Genomic DNA, 17,488 nt, shown 5'->3' with positions numbered 1-17,488 from the left:
CTAGTCCAACCATCTGTTGTTTGCAGTAAGAAATTGTTTTCCAAAACTTGCCGAAGTTGCTGACTTCGCAAGGTGTTCTGTTAAATTTCATCTTCCACTTCGTTGAAAGTGTGGGTTGGGGCTCCCTTGAGATCTAGGGCAGGTTTTAAGTGTTGGAAACCACTTCCACTACCTCCATTCTGTTTTGGGACACCACTTGCCTAAATGTGAACGCGCACAACCAAGTGCAAGTGGGTATTTCTAGGGGAATTGTGGGTATTGGGACAGGCCCTTGGTCAGATACTGAATTGGTGACACTTATTTTGGGTGCCCAACTTGAGACTGTGTTGATTGTATAGATCATCTATGCTGCTGGGGGGAATATGTGTGTGAAACATCCATGTTTAGCTGCATGTGTACATCAGTCATGACGGCTGTACAGTGAACCTAGTGACATCCTTTACTGACGCACACATACATGCAGCCATACACACTGACATGTATGTGTGTGTGTATATGTGTGTATTTGCACTTGAATCAGTGGCTCCTGTAGTGTTTTGATTAGCGCTTTAAATTAACATGCACCGTGAGATTACCCACCCACTCGGCAACGGTAATTATGTGCTTGACACACTTGTTGACCGCTTTCACTGTGGAGTGTTTATGTGCATATGGTTACAGTTTAATGTGACTGGAAAAAGATCTTGAGTGAGAGATGCAGGAGGATAATGTGAGTTATTATATCATTGTTCCCTCTGTGTCACCCCGTCTGTCTCTGTCGGCGACTCTGCAGGAGAACGCAGTGAACGGGGATCACCTGTGGATGGAGACCAGTTGTTCAGGAGAGCTCTGTTATCTCGGAGAGGACACCTGCCTGCTAAAGACTGCAGTGAGTAGTGAACACTCTGACCACTCCTTTGTGTGTGTGTGTGTGTTTAGTTTTAAATGGCTATTGATTGACATTGACAGCAGACATCAATTAAATTCCCTCGTTAAAATGGAAAGAACCGTTGACTTTTAGAATCAGTGGGATGTTCAGATTTTTTAAAGTGGGAAAAGGTAAACAGTATTTTAGCCTCCTAAAAAAAAATCAGTTGTTTGTTCAATTAACATTTTTCTAAGTCCCGCCCCTTTGTGATGGTCTAACAAGCTGTCGCAGTAAGCATGGAGCCCACGCTGTAACTAACTGCACTCCCTGAAGAAATATCATCATATTTTTGGAGAAAATGAAAGAGTGATTCCAGAGAGAAGCAGACAGAGGGGTCTACAGTCTGTGTTTGAAGGATATATCCAGGATGTCAAACTGACTCAGCAGCAACAACAGGTTAAAAAGACAAAGATAGTTAGAAGCTAAAGCCGAACTATAGGCTACAGATCACAGTGTAAAAGTGAACCACCACATCACTGCTGATCGCCACACAAGACAATGAATATAAAGGGAAACTCTGCTGATATTGAACCAGCTGTGTGGCATCACAGTGTGTGCAGATGAACGGGGTTTGGCTTCAGCCCCGTGCCACTGCCAGGGAGGGATCTCTGGGGGAAGTCAAACATTCATCTGCACACACTGCAGTCTTTGTCTTTGTCGGTCTTTGTTTCACTGTTATAATCATTACAAAGCAAAAGCAGCATGTGTATACATTCAGTAGACTATATCTTCAGTAGCTAGCTAGCTAACCCTACACTTTTCAGGGTTTGATTTTGGTTTTGGAACAGGGAAGAAACGTATATATTTTTCCAACCTCTCCAGGTAACGAGTATCATTAATACACGACGTGCCCCAGGCACAACATTTAGCTCCAAATCCACAAAACCAGCCTGAAAATGAAGGAAATCTGAAACGACTGCTTTGGAGTCAATGGAGCACAGACCCTGGTCTGAGCCGGCCGATGCTACATTATGATTGGCCAGTCTGCGTCTGGGGGCGGGAATTATAAGGGTCAGTTGTATGTGATATTAAGAATATTCTAATTGCTTAGTCTTGCTGTCTGCAGCCCATACCATCTGTGTGTCATCAATGCCAAACTCCATTGACAAAACAGTAATTTTACCTCACTGAACACAGGAGCTGCTGGTCTACCTCTGGCTTGATCATTTGGTTAGTTTGTGTTACTGTGTTGGTGAATCCGAGCTAACTCTTTTAGAAGCTAAAGACACACAGTAACACAAACAAACTAACTGATCGAAGCAGCAGTAGACCAGCAGCTCCTGTGATCAGCAGTGTTAAAATACTGGTTTTCCCAGTGAGGTCTGGCTCTCGAGAGCTGTCAGACAGCAAGGTAGGGGTAAAAATATTCTAAATATAGTGCAGACTAAAGGCCTTTGCACACTGAGTCAGTTTTACTTTACTTTTTACATCAAAATGTGCGCTAAAGATAAGAACATGCTGAACTTCCATTTCTATCATCTCAAGTTTCTAAAATCTATATGCTAGTATATTTTGGATTTGTTTACTGATGCCGACTGATGAAGTCCAATCATGGTTGCTCACAGTTCATGCACACAGCACGTAGTCCCGGCGCTCTGTAAATAAAGTAGGATTTATCCTTCCAGTCTGAAATGCAGTCAAGTTATTTTATACAGGATGCCAAACTCTTACTCTGATGATCCATGTCTACAAAGCAGCTGAAGAAGTTACTCAGATACAGAGGCAGTGAACTTTCAAATGAGCCTCGAGTGCGCAGAGTGATGCAGAAAGTGTTTAAATTACAGGTATTATGGACCCTCTCTGAGTCCACACACCCTCTTACAGAGAATAAGAGCACTGAAAATGGAAAGCTGAGAAACAACCTTTAGCACTGACAATGATATAATGGCATATGTGAACATTTTCACTAATGGTACGTAATTACAGTGCGTGTACAAGAATACTGTGAGACGGCTGCCTGTAAGACGGAGCAGCAGCAGAGAAAACAAATTCACTATAATCTCTCTGTCACATGTTTAATTAGATAAATATTCCATCAGAGCCGATGCTTTCAGCTACTTAAGAGAACAGCGTAACCTCTGGGATTGCTTTGACAAGTCACGGTTGACACGAGCGAACATATTCCTACCTGTGCTCGGCGAGATAAAGGCTGATTAAGTCTTCGTCATCAAGGAACAAGCTGAGAGTCTGAAGGATGCTGCAGAGACTTAAACTCATGCGAGAGTCACGCTGCAGAAGATGCAAGACGCAAAGGGCTGCACGGTGTGAGGAAAATATACAATAGTGTCAGACTTCTTTTCCCTTTCTTAAACATTGTGGCCTCAAAGGACCTCCTGACTCACTGATATTAATTCTTTATATCAGCTGTCTGCTCAGAAACTTCCTTACAACCATGATTGTAAGATCACGTAAACCCTCCGCCCAAAGGAGTCGTGAAGATGATAAAGACACACCCTCGTGTGGTAAACAAGTTCCTCCATTGACGCTTTTGCAATCTATGTGTCCAAACCCATCGTTCCCCTGCGTCTTATCAGTCAGAGCATCTTCAGAAAGAACATCTTGCTTCCTTAATGTAATGTATTTCTTGTTAAAGGAGAGGTTTGTGGTCTGTGTTTTGCACTGTGAAAACACCCAGAGCTGCTAACCAATGAGAAGGAAAGACTATTTTTTTAATGTGAGAGTAGCACTGTGTTGCCGTTAAGTGTTGCCCGCTTTAATGGTTCAGAGTGAACCCACTGACTGGAGCTGAGACCGCTCAGTTATCAGCTGTCTTATTATTGAACCGTAATGAGTAGTTTATGTGTTTAAGAGCAGGGGCAGCAGGGCAATATGATTTATTTGAGGCAAACAGCACTTAGCTTGAACATTTGCCTATTATCTTTCATCACCAATCAGACTGAGATAAATGGCTGAGGTTATCTCTGAGCCATCTTACACCTGCATATTTATTGTTATAATTGGCCATGTTTACTCAAAAATAGTGTTTTTTTTTCAGTAGTTAAAGGTGCAGTGTGTTAGATTTAAGTGGATTTAAACACACATAATGTTCCTTCAGTGTTCATTTTTCAGGAAGATTTTACCAGGATCCCGAATTACTGCAGAGGTCTCTTCCACTCCAAAACAAAGGGACCCGGTGATATAGGGTGCTTTCACACCTGCCCTGTTTGGTTCGGTTCAGTTGAACTCAAGTTCGTTTGCCCCCTCAGTGTGGTTCGTTTGGGCAGGTGTGAACACAGCAATCACACTCAGGTGTGCACCAAAACAACCACACCGAGACCTTCTTGAAGAGGTGGTCTCAGTCTGGTTACAAATGAACTCTGGTGCAATTCATTTGTGGTGAGAACGTGTTCTGACCTGGATGTGAACCAACTGCAGTCACATGACACATTGTTTGGGTTAAACATGAGCATGTTACAGTCCTGGAGGATTATTAATGTGCACCTCCTCCTGTACTGCCTTAATATGCACATTCAGCACATCCAATGCATCAAAACATTGTTTTCTAGTTGGAGCCGCGCCTCGTTTTCAAACTGTATGGTTTGACTAAAATGAACAATGACAGCAATATAGTCCACGATGAGCAGCGCTAAAATCAACCTGCGTAGTTGTCCCTCCATTGTGACATTAGAAAGTGTCACATTTATCTTGCAAGTGAACTCTTATGGAGCGCAGTTTAATGGAGCTGCAGGTGAAGGCAGTAACTGTGTTCACCCGTACATGTAATGGAAGCTTAAGTCATTTTTGTTGATTCTGAATCATGACTGGTGCAGGAAAATAACAAATTGTCACATGTCAAGGTGTCACTGTGCTGTTCATGCTGTTCAGACTGAATGGGAAGAGACGTGAAATGTGTGGGCAGCTTGAAAACATCTCTGTGTGTTTTTGTGTGTGCTTTTATCTGTGTCTAACAGGGTATATGTATCATCAGTGCGCCTTCCTTCCCTGCTGCTGTTTGTTGTGTTGTTTGTTGTTGTGTATCTCACTGCCCTCTGTGCTGTGTGTCTGTTTTTCTCCTTTAAGAAGTCGGCTCCCAGGAGGAAATGTGCTGCCTGTAAGATCGTTGTTCACTCCGGCTGCATAGAGCAACTAGAAAAGGTATCACACACACACACACACACACACACACACACAGTTAAGGGGATTTATACTTGTGCAGCAGACCTGACACCCTAGTCTACGCACGTGGCCTACACCGTTGTGAGCATTTATACTTGTGCGGTGGTGTGTCTGTGTCACTCTGCAGTTACACCTCCAAAACACTAGTCGGCAGTGGAGGTTTCTGTGAAGTGCTGTAAAGTTTAGTTGTTTCAAACACACAATAAACACACATTAAACATGGCTTAATAGAGACAATTTCAAACACAAGTACACAAATCAGCTTCACTATAACTCGCAGCATTCACAGACAAACACTTGTCTTTATCTGGACACATTTTCCCCACAAATACAACATGCTAACGTTATTAGAACAAGCCTTTGGCATTTTACATTGTATAAATTAGCCTGTCAGCTAGCGGACTTTTCCTCTACTCATATGAAGCCAGGGACAACAGCAACATTTAACAAAGGTAACGTTACAAAATTTTGTTCCATTACAACTCACAAGGTTCACTGACAAAACAACTGTCTTATACTAAACACGTTTTCCAAACAAATCTAACATGCTAACATTATTAGCACAAGCCTATGGCATTTTACATTGTATAAATTAGCCTAGCAGCTAGCAGAGATTTCCTCTGCTCATATGAAGCCAGGATAAATCACACACAAGGCTTAAAATGCTATTTTTGTGGAGGCTTTATTGTCTTCACAATTTATTGTTTCTAATCTATGAAATTGAAGTAAATAAAGCTGTGTCTCCATTGAGGGAAATAGTTTCAGCTTACAGAAACAGACAGGAGTTTTGCATCACCGCGACGTGGAGTTACATTTCTGGGGAGGTGCACGTCAGGCTACGGTGTAGGGTACGACGTCAGTTCAATGCAGAAGTATAAATTCTGCTTTAAGCTTACAGTTTAATGCAGACTTGACACACTGTCATTGAAGATAATTAAATTTTCTGCAGTATTGTCCTGTCGAACCACATTTGGGCTTAAAATGATTGCAGGCAGGTTACGTACTGTAGGACAGATGCATGCTGGGTAACTTGCACAACGCTGTTGCAGGCGATGCTGTTCTCAGTAGACCTGTCAATGAAAAGAAGAAGTGCAGTTTCACAGATTGTGTTGCCAAAGCTACCCACAGTTATGGCTATTTATAGCGCCTGTACCACTAAATCATCACGTCAACCCTCCATAACTGTAGATGATGTATTAATGTATTCCAGCTATTGAATACTCATGAGGTCATATCACATCCTGGTGCCAATATTTTGGAATAAAACTGATATCATGTGTTATGTTGTGCCAGTGTTCACTGTTTGTTTATTGTTGTCTTTGTTTCTGTGTCTCTCTCCAGATTAACTTCAGATGTAAGCCAACCTTCAGAGAGGGAGGATCGCGGTGCCTCCGAGATGTAAGTGTGTGTGTGCGTGTGTGTGTGTGTAAATATGTGGGTGACTCTGTTCAAGAGAGACAAAGAATTTTGCTTCTCGTGTTCTCTTTATACTTTGTGTGAAGAGGAAACGTGAGCGTGACGAGCATTTCTCCCTCTGACAGCAGAACATCCTGAGACATCACTGGGTTCACAGACGGAGACAGGAGGGGAAGTGTCGACAGTGTGGAAAGGTAAACACACACACACAGACACGTTGTTATCATTGTTCATACAGACTTACTTTGGTGTATTTCTGTCTGTTTCTGCAGAGTTTTCAACAGAAGTTCTTCCACAGTAAAGAAATAATCGCCATCAGCTGTTCCTGGTGTAAACAAGCGGTGAGTTAACACTAAAGATCAGGGCATGTGTCCCTCATAATAACATTGTGGCCACTTTATTAGGTACACCTGTTCAACTGCTCATTAACGCAAATAGCTAATCAGCCAATCACGTGGCATGTAGACAATTGCAGTGTCTCAGTTCAGGGGCTGCAGCCTTCGAAGGCCGTCCCACTCTGGAGGCTCCTTCGAATGCTGCCGAGAAATGCGCAGCTGGTTGCTAGGTAACAGTAACGCCAACGGGTCAGGGCGAGAACAACTGGTGACGCAACTAGGAAATCCTCCGCAAACCAGACTGTCCGATTTTGGAGACTGCTCGGTTTGGCTGATGTGGTTTGCAAAGGATATGGCCGACGTCGACCGCAAAGGCTGCAGCTCCTGAATTGAGACACAGCTATGGGGTTCATCCCTACATCCCTCCTCGACTCCTCTATCCTCGATCACTTGACCTAAGCACTTAAACCCGCCATCTTGAAGAATGTCTCAATACGCTATAGAAGGAGTCGAGGACAGAGGAGGCTTTCATAGAGGAGGCAAGCAAGGATACATGAGTGGAGCCTTTGCGGAAGTCTCACACTGACCAGCATGGGATATCAGTTATTGATTGGACAGTGCTGAAGCTGATCGGACTGATCTGATACATCCCAACATCAGTGGAGTTTCATACCAGAGAGAGGAGGGATAAGAGATTAAACCGAGTGTATCACTCCCAAGTTATATGTTTTGTTTGTTTTCTGAGTCACCATTAAGTAAAAAATCTGAACAAGAAAAGGAGCACAAACTATCTTCATTTATTAGAAAGACTTTTTTTCACAAGCTTTTATTTCTCTCATCAACTTTTATTAATTGCAATCAAAGTCAGAGAGTCTGTCTGTCACCAGGAAACACTTTTACATCAGTGATCGTCATGTGAGGCTGATCATTCCTGAGCGTCAGGGTGATGAGTTACAGAATTTCCATTTTTCCTGAAACATTCAACCTAATAAATCATTAACAGTGTTCAAAGGACACCACGGTCATATTCTGAGAAATTAGATAATGTACTCACAATCAGATGATCAATAGATACAGGAGCAAATAATGAATAGATTATACAAAGGCATTCTGTGACTGAATAGGACTCTGTAAAATATAAAACGCAGATTCATGTGTAACAGAGACAAAACATAGGTACATGTTACTGGGTGAAATGAGCCTTTAACATTTATTTCTTTAAAATAAAATGATTGATTAATAAATAATAACAGTGAGTGTTTTTGTTTCAGTTCCACAATAAGGTGACGTGTTTCATGCTGCACCAGATTGAGGAGCCGTGTTCACTCGGGGCCCACGCTGGAGTCATAGTACCGCCCTCCTGGATCATCAAAGTCAGGAAACCACAGGTGCACACACACACATATATAAATACACACACACGCACACACATTCCCATCACAGACATCCCTCACCAGTTGGTCCACTGGTTAATAAAGTTCACTAGCTGTCAGTTTGTGACAGTAATGAGAAACGACTTTGTTGAATCTAAATATAAAAACTCTAAAAGAAGGCGTGTGTCAAAAAGTGTGTGTGTGTGTGTGTGTGTGTGTGTGTGTGTGTGATTTTGGCTATGATGTGATATGAGCTGACACATGTCTGATCTGTCTGAGGGAACTCTGGGTTTGTGTCTCCTTCATGGCGCACACACACACACAGACATGCACACACATACACATATATCCCTCAGTCACATCACATGCTTCATTGCACTTTTAATTACCATCACAAGGGACATGGTGACAGTGAACTAACCACTGAACTCTGTGTGTGTGTTTGTGTGTGTGTGTGTGTTTACCCTAGAGCTCACTTAAGAACTCTGCCAGGAGAAAAAAGCGGACATCTTTCAAACGAAGGACAAGCAAGAAGGGACTGGATGTAAGTAACACTATGAGGACTTTATGTGCTCTTTAAGTGTGTAAACACAGAGGAAGGTTCACATTTAGATTTTCCTCTCACCTCAGGCTGACAAGTTTTACTTCCTGTTCAAAATGTCTTCACTGACCTGTCTCCTGCCTACACGTGTTTATGTTTGAGTGAATTTATTTAACTCAAAATAAAATCTTAGCCACAGAAAGTTTGTGAGCCGCCCAGTTTGACAGCCGACAATTCAAATAATCAGTCAGTGAGATGGAAGAAGCTGCAGACACAGACCCAGGTTGAGTCAGAGTGAGACAGAGGAGGCTACAGACACAGACCCAGGTTGAGTCAAAGTAAGACGGAGGAAGATTTTGACATAGACCCAGGTTGAGTCAGAATAAGACAGAGGAGGCTACAGACACAGACCCAGGGTGAGTCAAAGTAAGACGGAGAAAGATGCAGACACAGACCCAGGTTGAGTCAAAATAAGACAGAGGAGGCTACAGACACAGACCCAGGGTGAGTCAAAGTAAGACGGAGAAAGATGCAGACACAGACCCAGGTTGAGTCAAAATAAGACAGAGGAAGATTTCGACACAGACCCAGGTTAAGTCAAAGTGAGACGGAGAAAGATGCAGACACAGACCCAGGTTGAGTCAAAGTGAGACGGAGAAAGATGCAGACACAGACCCAGGTTGAGTCAAAGTAAGACAGAGGAGACTACAGACACAGACCCAGGGTGAGTCAAAGTAAGACGGAGAAAGATGCAGACACAGACCCAGGTTGAGTCAAAATAAGACAGAGGAAGATTTCGACACAGACCCAGGTTAAGTCAGAGTGAGATGGAGGAGGCTACAGACACAGACCCAGGTTAAGTCAAAGTAAGACCGGGAAAGATGCAGACACAGACCCAGGTTAAGTCAGAATAAGACAGAGGAAGCTGCAGACACAGATCCAAGATGAGTCAGTGTGAGATGGAGGAAGCTGCTGACACAGACCCAAGGTGAGTCAGAGTGAGATGGAGGAAGCTGCAGACACAGACCCAAGGTGAGTCAGAGTGAGATGGAGGAAGCTGCAGACACAGATCCAAGGTGAGTCAGAGTGAGACAAAAGCAGCTGCAGACACAGACCCAAGGTGAGTCAGAATAAGACAGAGGAAGCTGCAGACACAGACCCAAGGTGAGTCAGAGTGAGATGGAGGAAGCTGCAGACACAGATCCAAGGTGAGTCAGAGTGAGACAAAAGCAGCTGCAGACACAGACCCAGGTTGAGTCAGAATAAGACAGAGGAGGCTACAGACACAGATCCAGGTTGAGTCAAAGTAAGACGGAGAACGATGCAGACACAGACCCAGGTTGAATCAGAGTGAGACGGAAGCAGCTTTCACATAGGTGCTGAAGTCAAAGAAGAAATGTTGAATAATGGCCATATTTACAGTGTGAACAGCAGTTTATAAGCATGATCATTTATTGGAGTGTCAAAAGTGTGTTTCCTCGTCTAACTTCTCTCTCTGTTTCTGTCTCTTTCTTTCTGTCTTCAGGAGTCCAAATGGCGTCCGTTCATGTTGAAGCCTCTCCCTTCACCTCTCATGAAGCCCATCTTGGTTTTTGTCAATCCCAAAAGTGGAGGCAACCAGGTCAGCAAACTTTAAAATCTTTCTGTAATGTATATAGTTTTGTAATATTCCAACTTCACTGTAATTTCAGAGGATATTTTTAGAGAATCCACTTTAGTTTATCTGCATCCCGGTTATTCTAACCTGCATTATTCAGCACTATTTTCTCCATGTCTATAAATAATTTTCATTGATAATAAAAATTGTGTGACCCCCGAATTTTAACAGCTTAACAGCCTTTCTGTTGAAGACTATTATACAGGAGATATCAACATGCATCATGACATTATCGGATTTTAATAAATGATTGTCTTTTATTAATTTACACCTCCATTGTACAGGTCTCAGCAGGGAGTCAGTGTCTGATTCATTTAATTTATTTAATGGTGTAATGGAACCTTTGTGCTCAGCCTCCATCAGGCTGTTTGAGCCCTGAGTTATTACGGTCTGCCACAACATTTAATTAGGAAGATGACAGTTCAAACAGGATTAGTTTAATCAGATAACCTGAGTTTGCTTCATCGTGACATCATGCTGGGTTTAAATTACAGAGATTCTTGGGTGTAATCACAGTAACAGGAGCTTCATCAACAAAAACAATGCAGTTAGAATGCGGTTTGACAATTGTTAATGTACTCATCGAGCAGTTGTAGAAGAAACCTTAATGTATGTTTCTCTGTGTGTTTCTCTGTAGGGTGCCAAGGTGTTACAGATGTTCATGTGGATCTTGAACCCTCGACAAGTGTTTGACCTGTCACAGGGGGGGCTGCGAGAGGCGTGAGTACCCTTCAGATGGGACAAAGTTTTGTTTTTTTTAGTTAAAATCCATCCCCTGTACCACATTCTGACTTTGACTGTCTGAAATAGACTGACTGACTTTTGTACTCTGCTTTATTTAAAGGGGACCTATTGTGCTTTTCTGTATTTTCTTTCATATACGTCATGTTACAATGTTAGATGTTCATATTGAATGTCGCCAAAGTTTCAAACAATGAGTTAAACATATATAAAAGTAAAGAGTGATCAAAAACCTCTACTCTCAAGATATTATTTCTTTACATGGTGATCTGCTCTAGGTACGCAACTGCAAGTGTTTACGTTACATACACTGCTACATGTAGCTACATGCTAACGTCAGAGAAACCTGTAATCTTGGTTGCTGATGTTAGTAGTTTCTCCCTGATTTTGGATCATATTCCTTAAAAGACAGGTGCTAAACCAGAGTGTCTGAGGCCATATCCACACTTATAAAATACATTTTTAAAATGGTTTTAAAATTTAACATATAATTTTTTTAAAAATGTGTAAAATTTTAAAGCAAAACCTATTTCTGTGCACACAAGAGTTTCAGAAATTATCTCTGTCTGTGCTAACACGCCTGAAAATGCATATCACATGGAGATTCACGTACACTAGACATGTGCATGCTGATGTAAACAGGAAGCAAATACTCTACTCTGCGGTTGGTTGCTTCGTTACAGAAAATACTTGACAGCAGAGATTTCTTTGCTCGTACTGACGACGTAGCTGAATGGTTACTAAAAGTAAGACATGAGTATAAGGTGGCCAAGGTGGTGGAAAACAAATTAGGAGTCTTTACAAAGCGAATACAGCGACATGTCAGAGCAGTAACTGGATCAGTATGCAAGACTGGAGGAAGCCACGGCGATGATAAAGCAGTATCCAGACAAGATAGATGAAATCACAAACTGTATTTAGACTTAGCTGCAATGTTTTGTATTCTGACCAATCAAGAGCAGCTTTCTCGCACAAGGCATTTGATCTGGTCCTCTTGTAAATCCTGCCGTGAGAACATGAACCAACTCTAGGCAATTATACAACTTTGTACAACATGAGTTCCTGATTCAGACCAAAGGAAACAACTCTAGGTCTGAAAGCAACCTATGAGGAAAGTAAAGTGTTTATTTGGCTATTAACACACGTGAACATGCTCTGGTAGAAACCCAAAATAAAAGTAAGAACCTGAAAAGCAGCAGAATAGGTCCCCTGTGACTATAAGACACTTCATGAGTGTGTAACGAATGCACTTGTGGAGAAACTGTTTTTTTTTTTGTTTTTTTTTTTTTTGTAAAGCAATTTTGTGATCATTTCCCATTTAAATCTACATTTTACATCACACTTTTATCACAATCCACCCCTGAGGGAAAATGCTGCATCTTCTCACTTGAGTTTCAGTCATCATCCTCTTTTATTCAAAACTCGTGGGTCCCATGGGTCGAGCAATTTTTCATGAAACTTGGACCGATTACACCCACTCAACACCAATCAGCACTGCTTTCTGCTGGAGAAGCCTCTTTTATGCTACAACCAGGCCTCTCTCTGCTTTGTGCAAACTGTCAGGTTGGAGTTGTATCGGAAAGTGCCAAATCTGAGGATCCTTGCCTGCGGAGGGGACGGCACGGTAAGACTCTCTTCTGCTATGATCTGTTTCTATATGCTCCACCATAGATATCTGCAGCTCATACTTTCTGTGTGTGTCTCTGTAGGTGGGGTGGATCCTGTCCGCTCTCGACGAGCTGCAGATGAACCCCCAGCCTCCGGTCGCTGTTCTTCCTCTGGGAACAGGAAATGACCTCGCCAGGACGCTCAACTGGGGTGGGGTGAGTTGCTAGCCTTGACTTGTGGGCGGCAGGACGTGGCAGCTTCTCCTCCCTGTGCATATTCATTCATTTTAGTGTCTGTTTAATGACTTTGAGCTCAGGTCGGGATTAAAATAACTTAGATGAAAGTGTGAGTATCGCTGTGGGGTGGTCGCAGCTGGAAAATGATATTAAGATACGTTTAAGACAAGCAGCAACAGCAACAACACTTCCAACATCATTTAAATAGAGATGTGAGGATAAAATTAATATATATGTATATACAGGATATTTGTATAGACATCTAAAAAAGCAAGGCTATGGCCTGGACAAATATACAGAATGCAAATATCTAAGCGTGAATTATGGTTGCTATGTAGTTAAAATAAATCTGATATATGCCTCTCAGACACCTCTGGGAGCTACAGAAAAATGCACAACATTCCAGGAAGTCTACGACAGTGTTCTTCCTGCGTTACTCTTCCTCTAAACCCCGACATGTAGCCATTGTCTGAGCGCTTCAAGGCACAGCACGTCATGTAAAGATGACACAGTTGTTGTTGTTGTTAACACTGTACACGTACCCTTTAAGTCTGTCTGATCTGTTGTATGTGTCAGTGCAGCATTAACATGTTGTCTTCCTTAATGCAGTAACATTAGTGCAACACAAAATCAGAGTCACAGCAGAGGGACCTCTTCAGCAGGTTTTATTGGAATCAAACACAGAACTTAACTTTCCAGCAGCTTCTTTTTAGATTGCAGAGAGCTGAAAAATCTATAGGTCAACTTTTGCAGTTCACATTAGTCATACTTTTTGAGTTTGTCGACTGCACTGACATTGATTTTTCTTTCAACCCTTCAATGTCCACACTAAGAAAAAAGCAACAAAAATATTTGCACAATTATTTCCTCGGGGCAAAAAATAGCAAAAATCATTTATTCTAGATATTTACTATTACTGTGCTTCAAAAACATCTCAGAAGTGTTGAAAAATCTCACAGATGTAATTATTTTCATCAAATATAAAATGGAACAACCACGCTGTTGGTAATATCATGTATTTAATGTTATCCCATTTTATATTTGATGAAAATAATTATATCAGTGTCCTTTTTTTTTACTTTTCTGACGTGTTTTTGAAGTACAGTAATAGCAAATATCTAGAATAAATATGTGGAGATAATACTAGTACTGGTAACACTACTAATTCCATGGTAAAAGAAATTGTATATGATGCACACATGGGCTACTCCATTGTGAGCATTTATACTTGTGTGGTGGTGTGTCTGTGTCACTCTGCAGTTACACCTCCAAAACACTAGTCGGCGGCGGAGGTTTCTGTAAAGTGCTGTTAAGTTTAGTTGATTCAAAACACACAGTAAATACACATTAAATACACATTGAACACACATTAAACAGGGGTTAATAGCATCAATTTCAAACACAAGTACACAAATCAGCTTCACTATAACTCACTAGCCTGGAAATCCAGACTCACATCTAGAGAGATTTTGAGTCTGGCCCTCACTGATACACCCTTCCTACCCAAGGGGCGCCACTAACTGAGACATTTCAAATGCCGCCGCACGGAATTGGATAGCACGATGGCCAATCAGAGCAAAAAACAAGGTGACGTATTCATTGCGCTAAGCCCCATTTGTTTGCTGAACAGTGGGGCTAACCGATATATTATGCTTTTACTGTATCCCGTCTGCAAAACAGCAAAAACGTCCTTCCTGGAAGTGAAGGCTTCAAGGGCAGTCTTCTGTTCCTCTCTCAAGGAAAAAGATAAGTGTAGTTGGCTTAGCATTTCTTCCAAAGTTAAACTGAATGACATTTTCCCCACAAATACAACATGCTAACGTTATTAGCACAAGCCTGTGGCATTTTGCATTATATAAATTAGCCTAGCGACTAGTGGACTTTTCCTCTACTCAAATGACAGCAGGGACAACAGCAACATTTAACAAAGGTAACGTTACAAAATTCAGCTCCATTACAACTCACAAGGTTCACTGACAAAACAACTGTCTTATACTAAACACGTTTTCCAAATAAATCTAACATGCTAATGTTATTAGCACAAGCCTACGGCATTTTACATTGTATAAATTAGCCTAGCAGCTAGCAGACTTTTCCTCTACTCATATCAAACCAGGGACAACAGCAACATTTAACAAAGGTAACGTTACAAAATTCGGCTCCATTACAACTCACAAGGTTCACTGACAAAACAACTGTCTTATCCACCTTATTTTTCACGGAAACACGGAGGCAAAACAGAACGCAGCCAGCTTCCGTTTTTTTGTGCGACACTTCAGGTCCAGCACTCTTACCACTGTGTAAATGGGAATCCCCTTGTTGTTTACCTTGCTGAGTTTAGCTATATATATATATATATATATATATATATCACATTTTTCACGTCACTATATCACCGTTTAGACTAATCTGATGTTTGTAAAGTCTATAAACACAATGACTGAACAAACATTAGTATTTTCTCTGTGTGTAATTAATAACATGGTTATCGTAGATTAGCTGGGCTAACCGTTAGCTGTTAGCCGTTAGCCGTGTCTGTAATAACTCACTAAACTCACAAAGTGGCCCGTGAAAAAAATATTTTCTCCAGCGGATGTCTTAGTTACAACATGATTGAGCTAACTGGAGTAGTTTCATGTCATATCCGACAACGGGAGGCTTTTAACAGATGATGATCCTGATGTTAGCTTTGCTGTTAGTGTTAACGTTAGCTGTCCCTGTCAGCTGCAGCCACTGATGCTTTCTAGACATCGTGATTTCCCAAAACTGAATAAATACCACACATAGCAACACAAAACTGCTTTGCTAGCTCAATCATGTTGTAATGGCTGGATGGTTGATGCGTACATGCTGATTCAGGTGCTATCAGAGCTGATCCGCACATCACTATGGCTTAATGATCAACTCAGTCAATTAAAACAACCCGTCCTGTGTTAGGAGTGTATGTCGCTGACAGAAAGAAAGAAAGAAAAGGGAAAAAAGATAGAAAAGCAGCGTACACCTCACATATTTATTTCTCACAGGTGCGCACACGTGTGGCTGGCATGCAGAAGCACCGTCTGTGTGTCTGTGTGTCGAGGGTGCGAGCCGCAGCTTCAGCTGCTCAGGTAGAGAGGCTGTGTAGCCCGGTGTGTTTTTTCGCTGATTCGGTTCTGCAGGTTCTCTGCTGGTACACTGGAGACGGGGATCAAGCAGTTTGTCTCACTCGGGATAGATTGTGCTTTTTTGGTTCATAGTTTATGATTGACGTGCGATTTATTCGCGTTTAGAGGGAATAAATTTCCGTTATAACGGAAACGTGGGCACAGTTATCTAACGTTATACAAAATACACAGACTAACTAACTAACTAACTGATTGACTAACATAAACAACTGAAAATTGAAAAAAAATTAGCTTGCACCGTTAGCTCTGGTAAGGGAAAGCATGAGGGAAAGCGGCTGACCGGAAGTCACACACAAAAAAACGGAAGTTGATCACTATTTACTTCCGTGTTTGAAAATAAGGTGGATACTAAACACGTTTTCCAAACAAATTTAACATGCTAACGGTATTAGCACAAGCCTATGGCATTTAACATTGTATAAATTAGCCTAGCAGCTAGCAGAGATTTCCTCTGCTCATATGAAGCCAGGATAAATCACTAACAAGACTTAAAATGCTATTTTTGTGGAGGCTTTATTGTCTTCACAATTTATTTTTGCTTATCTGTGAAATCAAAGTAAATAAAGTTTCGTTTCCACTGAGGGAAATGGTTTCAGCTTACAGAAACAGACAGGAGGTCTGCGTCACTGTGATGTGTAGTTACATTTCTGTGGAGGTGCATGTCAGGCCACAGTAGGGTACGGCGTTTATTTGATGCAGAAGTATAAATCCTGCTTAATACTATTGAACCTCTGCGACACCAGTACTATCCTACAGTACATACAGGACCTGACAACAATCACAAACTGCTGCGCGAGTTGTTTTTCCCTTTTTATAAAAGTACGAGCCGCCCAGAGGAGGTGGCTGAAACTTATAAAAGTAGAATAATATGCATCATCCTGCTGTATGAGGGCACTTTGGACTCTCTCAGTTTGTGACTAAAATAAGGTGAAGTGCTGAAACATCCAGAATCTGCCCTTTGACACACACACACACACACACACACACACACACACACACACACACACACACATTGCATAACTGTACTGCAGCAGAGAAGGAGAGACCTTTACAAGCCCACATTCTTCCATTAGGCTTGTCTTTGGACCAGTGGTGTGGGCATGTAGTTATGATAATACATCTAATACCTCTGCATGAGTCAGAACCTCAAATGGGTTTCACTTATTTGACTTTGCATTTCATCATTTTCTTATTTTATTGACTTGATCAGAGGCGATGGCGTCAACCTGAATCTCACTGACTTCAGTTATGATAATGCTGCTAGTTTACTGTCACTGAATGTGCGTGTGTTTCAGTTTTTGTGTGCACAGTGGAGAATAATGGTCGAAGGACGAGAGAGTGACTTTGACAGGATTGTGCAGAGGAAGTGTGATGCAGAGACAGATTGATGCTTT

The 17,488-nt window shown here is 41.7% G+C and overlaps 1 protein-coding gene across 17 annotated transcripts in view; it reads left to right on the top strand.

Annotated features, from left to right (window-relative positions):
- Positions 1 to 17,488, top strand: part of dgki (diacylglycerol kinase, iota) — a 113,857-nt gene that overhangs the window by 65,003 nt on the left and 31,366 nt on the right. For 8 of the 17 annotated variants that reach the window (XM_078165262.1, XM_078165261.1, XM_078165259.1 and 5 more), the window contains exons 3-13: positions 773 to 868; positions 4,928 to 5,002; positions 6,365 to 6,421; positions 6,565 to 6,633; positions 6,712 to 6,780; positions 8,046 to 8,162; positions 8,617 to 8,691; positions 10,214 to 10,309; positions 10,983 to 11,065; positions 12,650 to 12,710; positions 12,796 to 12,909. In XM_078165262.1, the coding sequence (XP_078021388.1) occupies positions 773 to 868; positions 4,928 to 5,002; positions 6,365 to 6,421; positions 6,565 to 6,633; positions 6,712 to 6,780; positions 8,046 to 8,162; positions 8,617 to 8,691; positions 10,214 to 10,309; positions 10,983 to 11,065; positions 12,650 to 12,710; positions 12,796 to 12,909 (912 nt within the window). The remainder of the gene's footprint in view (positions 1 to 772; positions 869 to 4,927; positions 5,003 to 6,364; positions 6,422 to 6,564; positions 6,634 to 6,711; positions 6,781 to 8,045; positions 8,163 to 8,616; positions 8,692 to 10,213; positions 10,310 to 10,982; positions 11,066 to 12,649; positions 12,711 to 12,795; positions 12,910 to 17,488) is intronic. The other 9 variants (XM_078165264.1, XM_078165263.1, XM_078165260.1 and 6 more) reach the window with 4 other exon arrangements.

This window comes from Epinephelus lanceolatus, chromosome 23 (assembly GCF_041903045.1).
Source record: "Epinephelus lanceolatus isolate andai-2023 chromosome 23, ASM4190304v1, whole genome shotgun sequence".
NCBI lineage: Eukaryota > Metazoa > Chordata > Actinopteri > Perciformes > Serranidae > Epinephelus > Epinephelus lanceolatus.
This window is presented reverse-complemented; position numbering and strand designations above follow the sequence as displayed.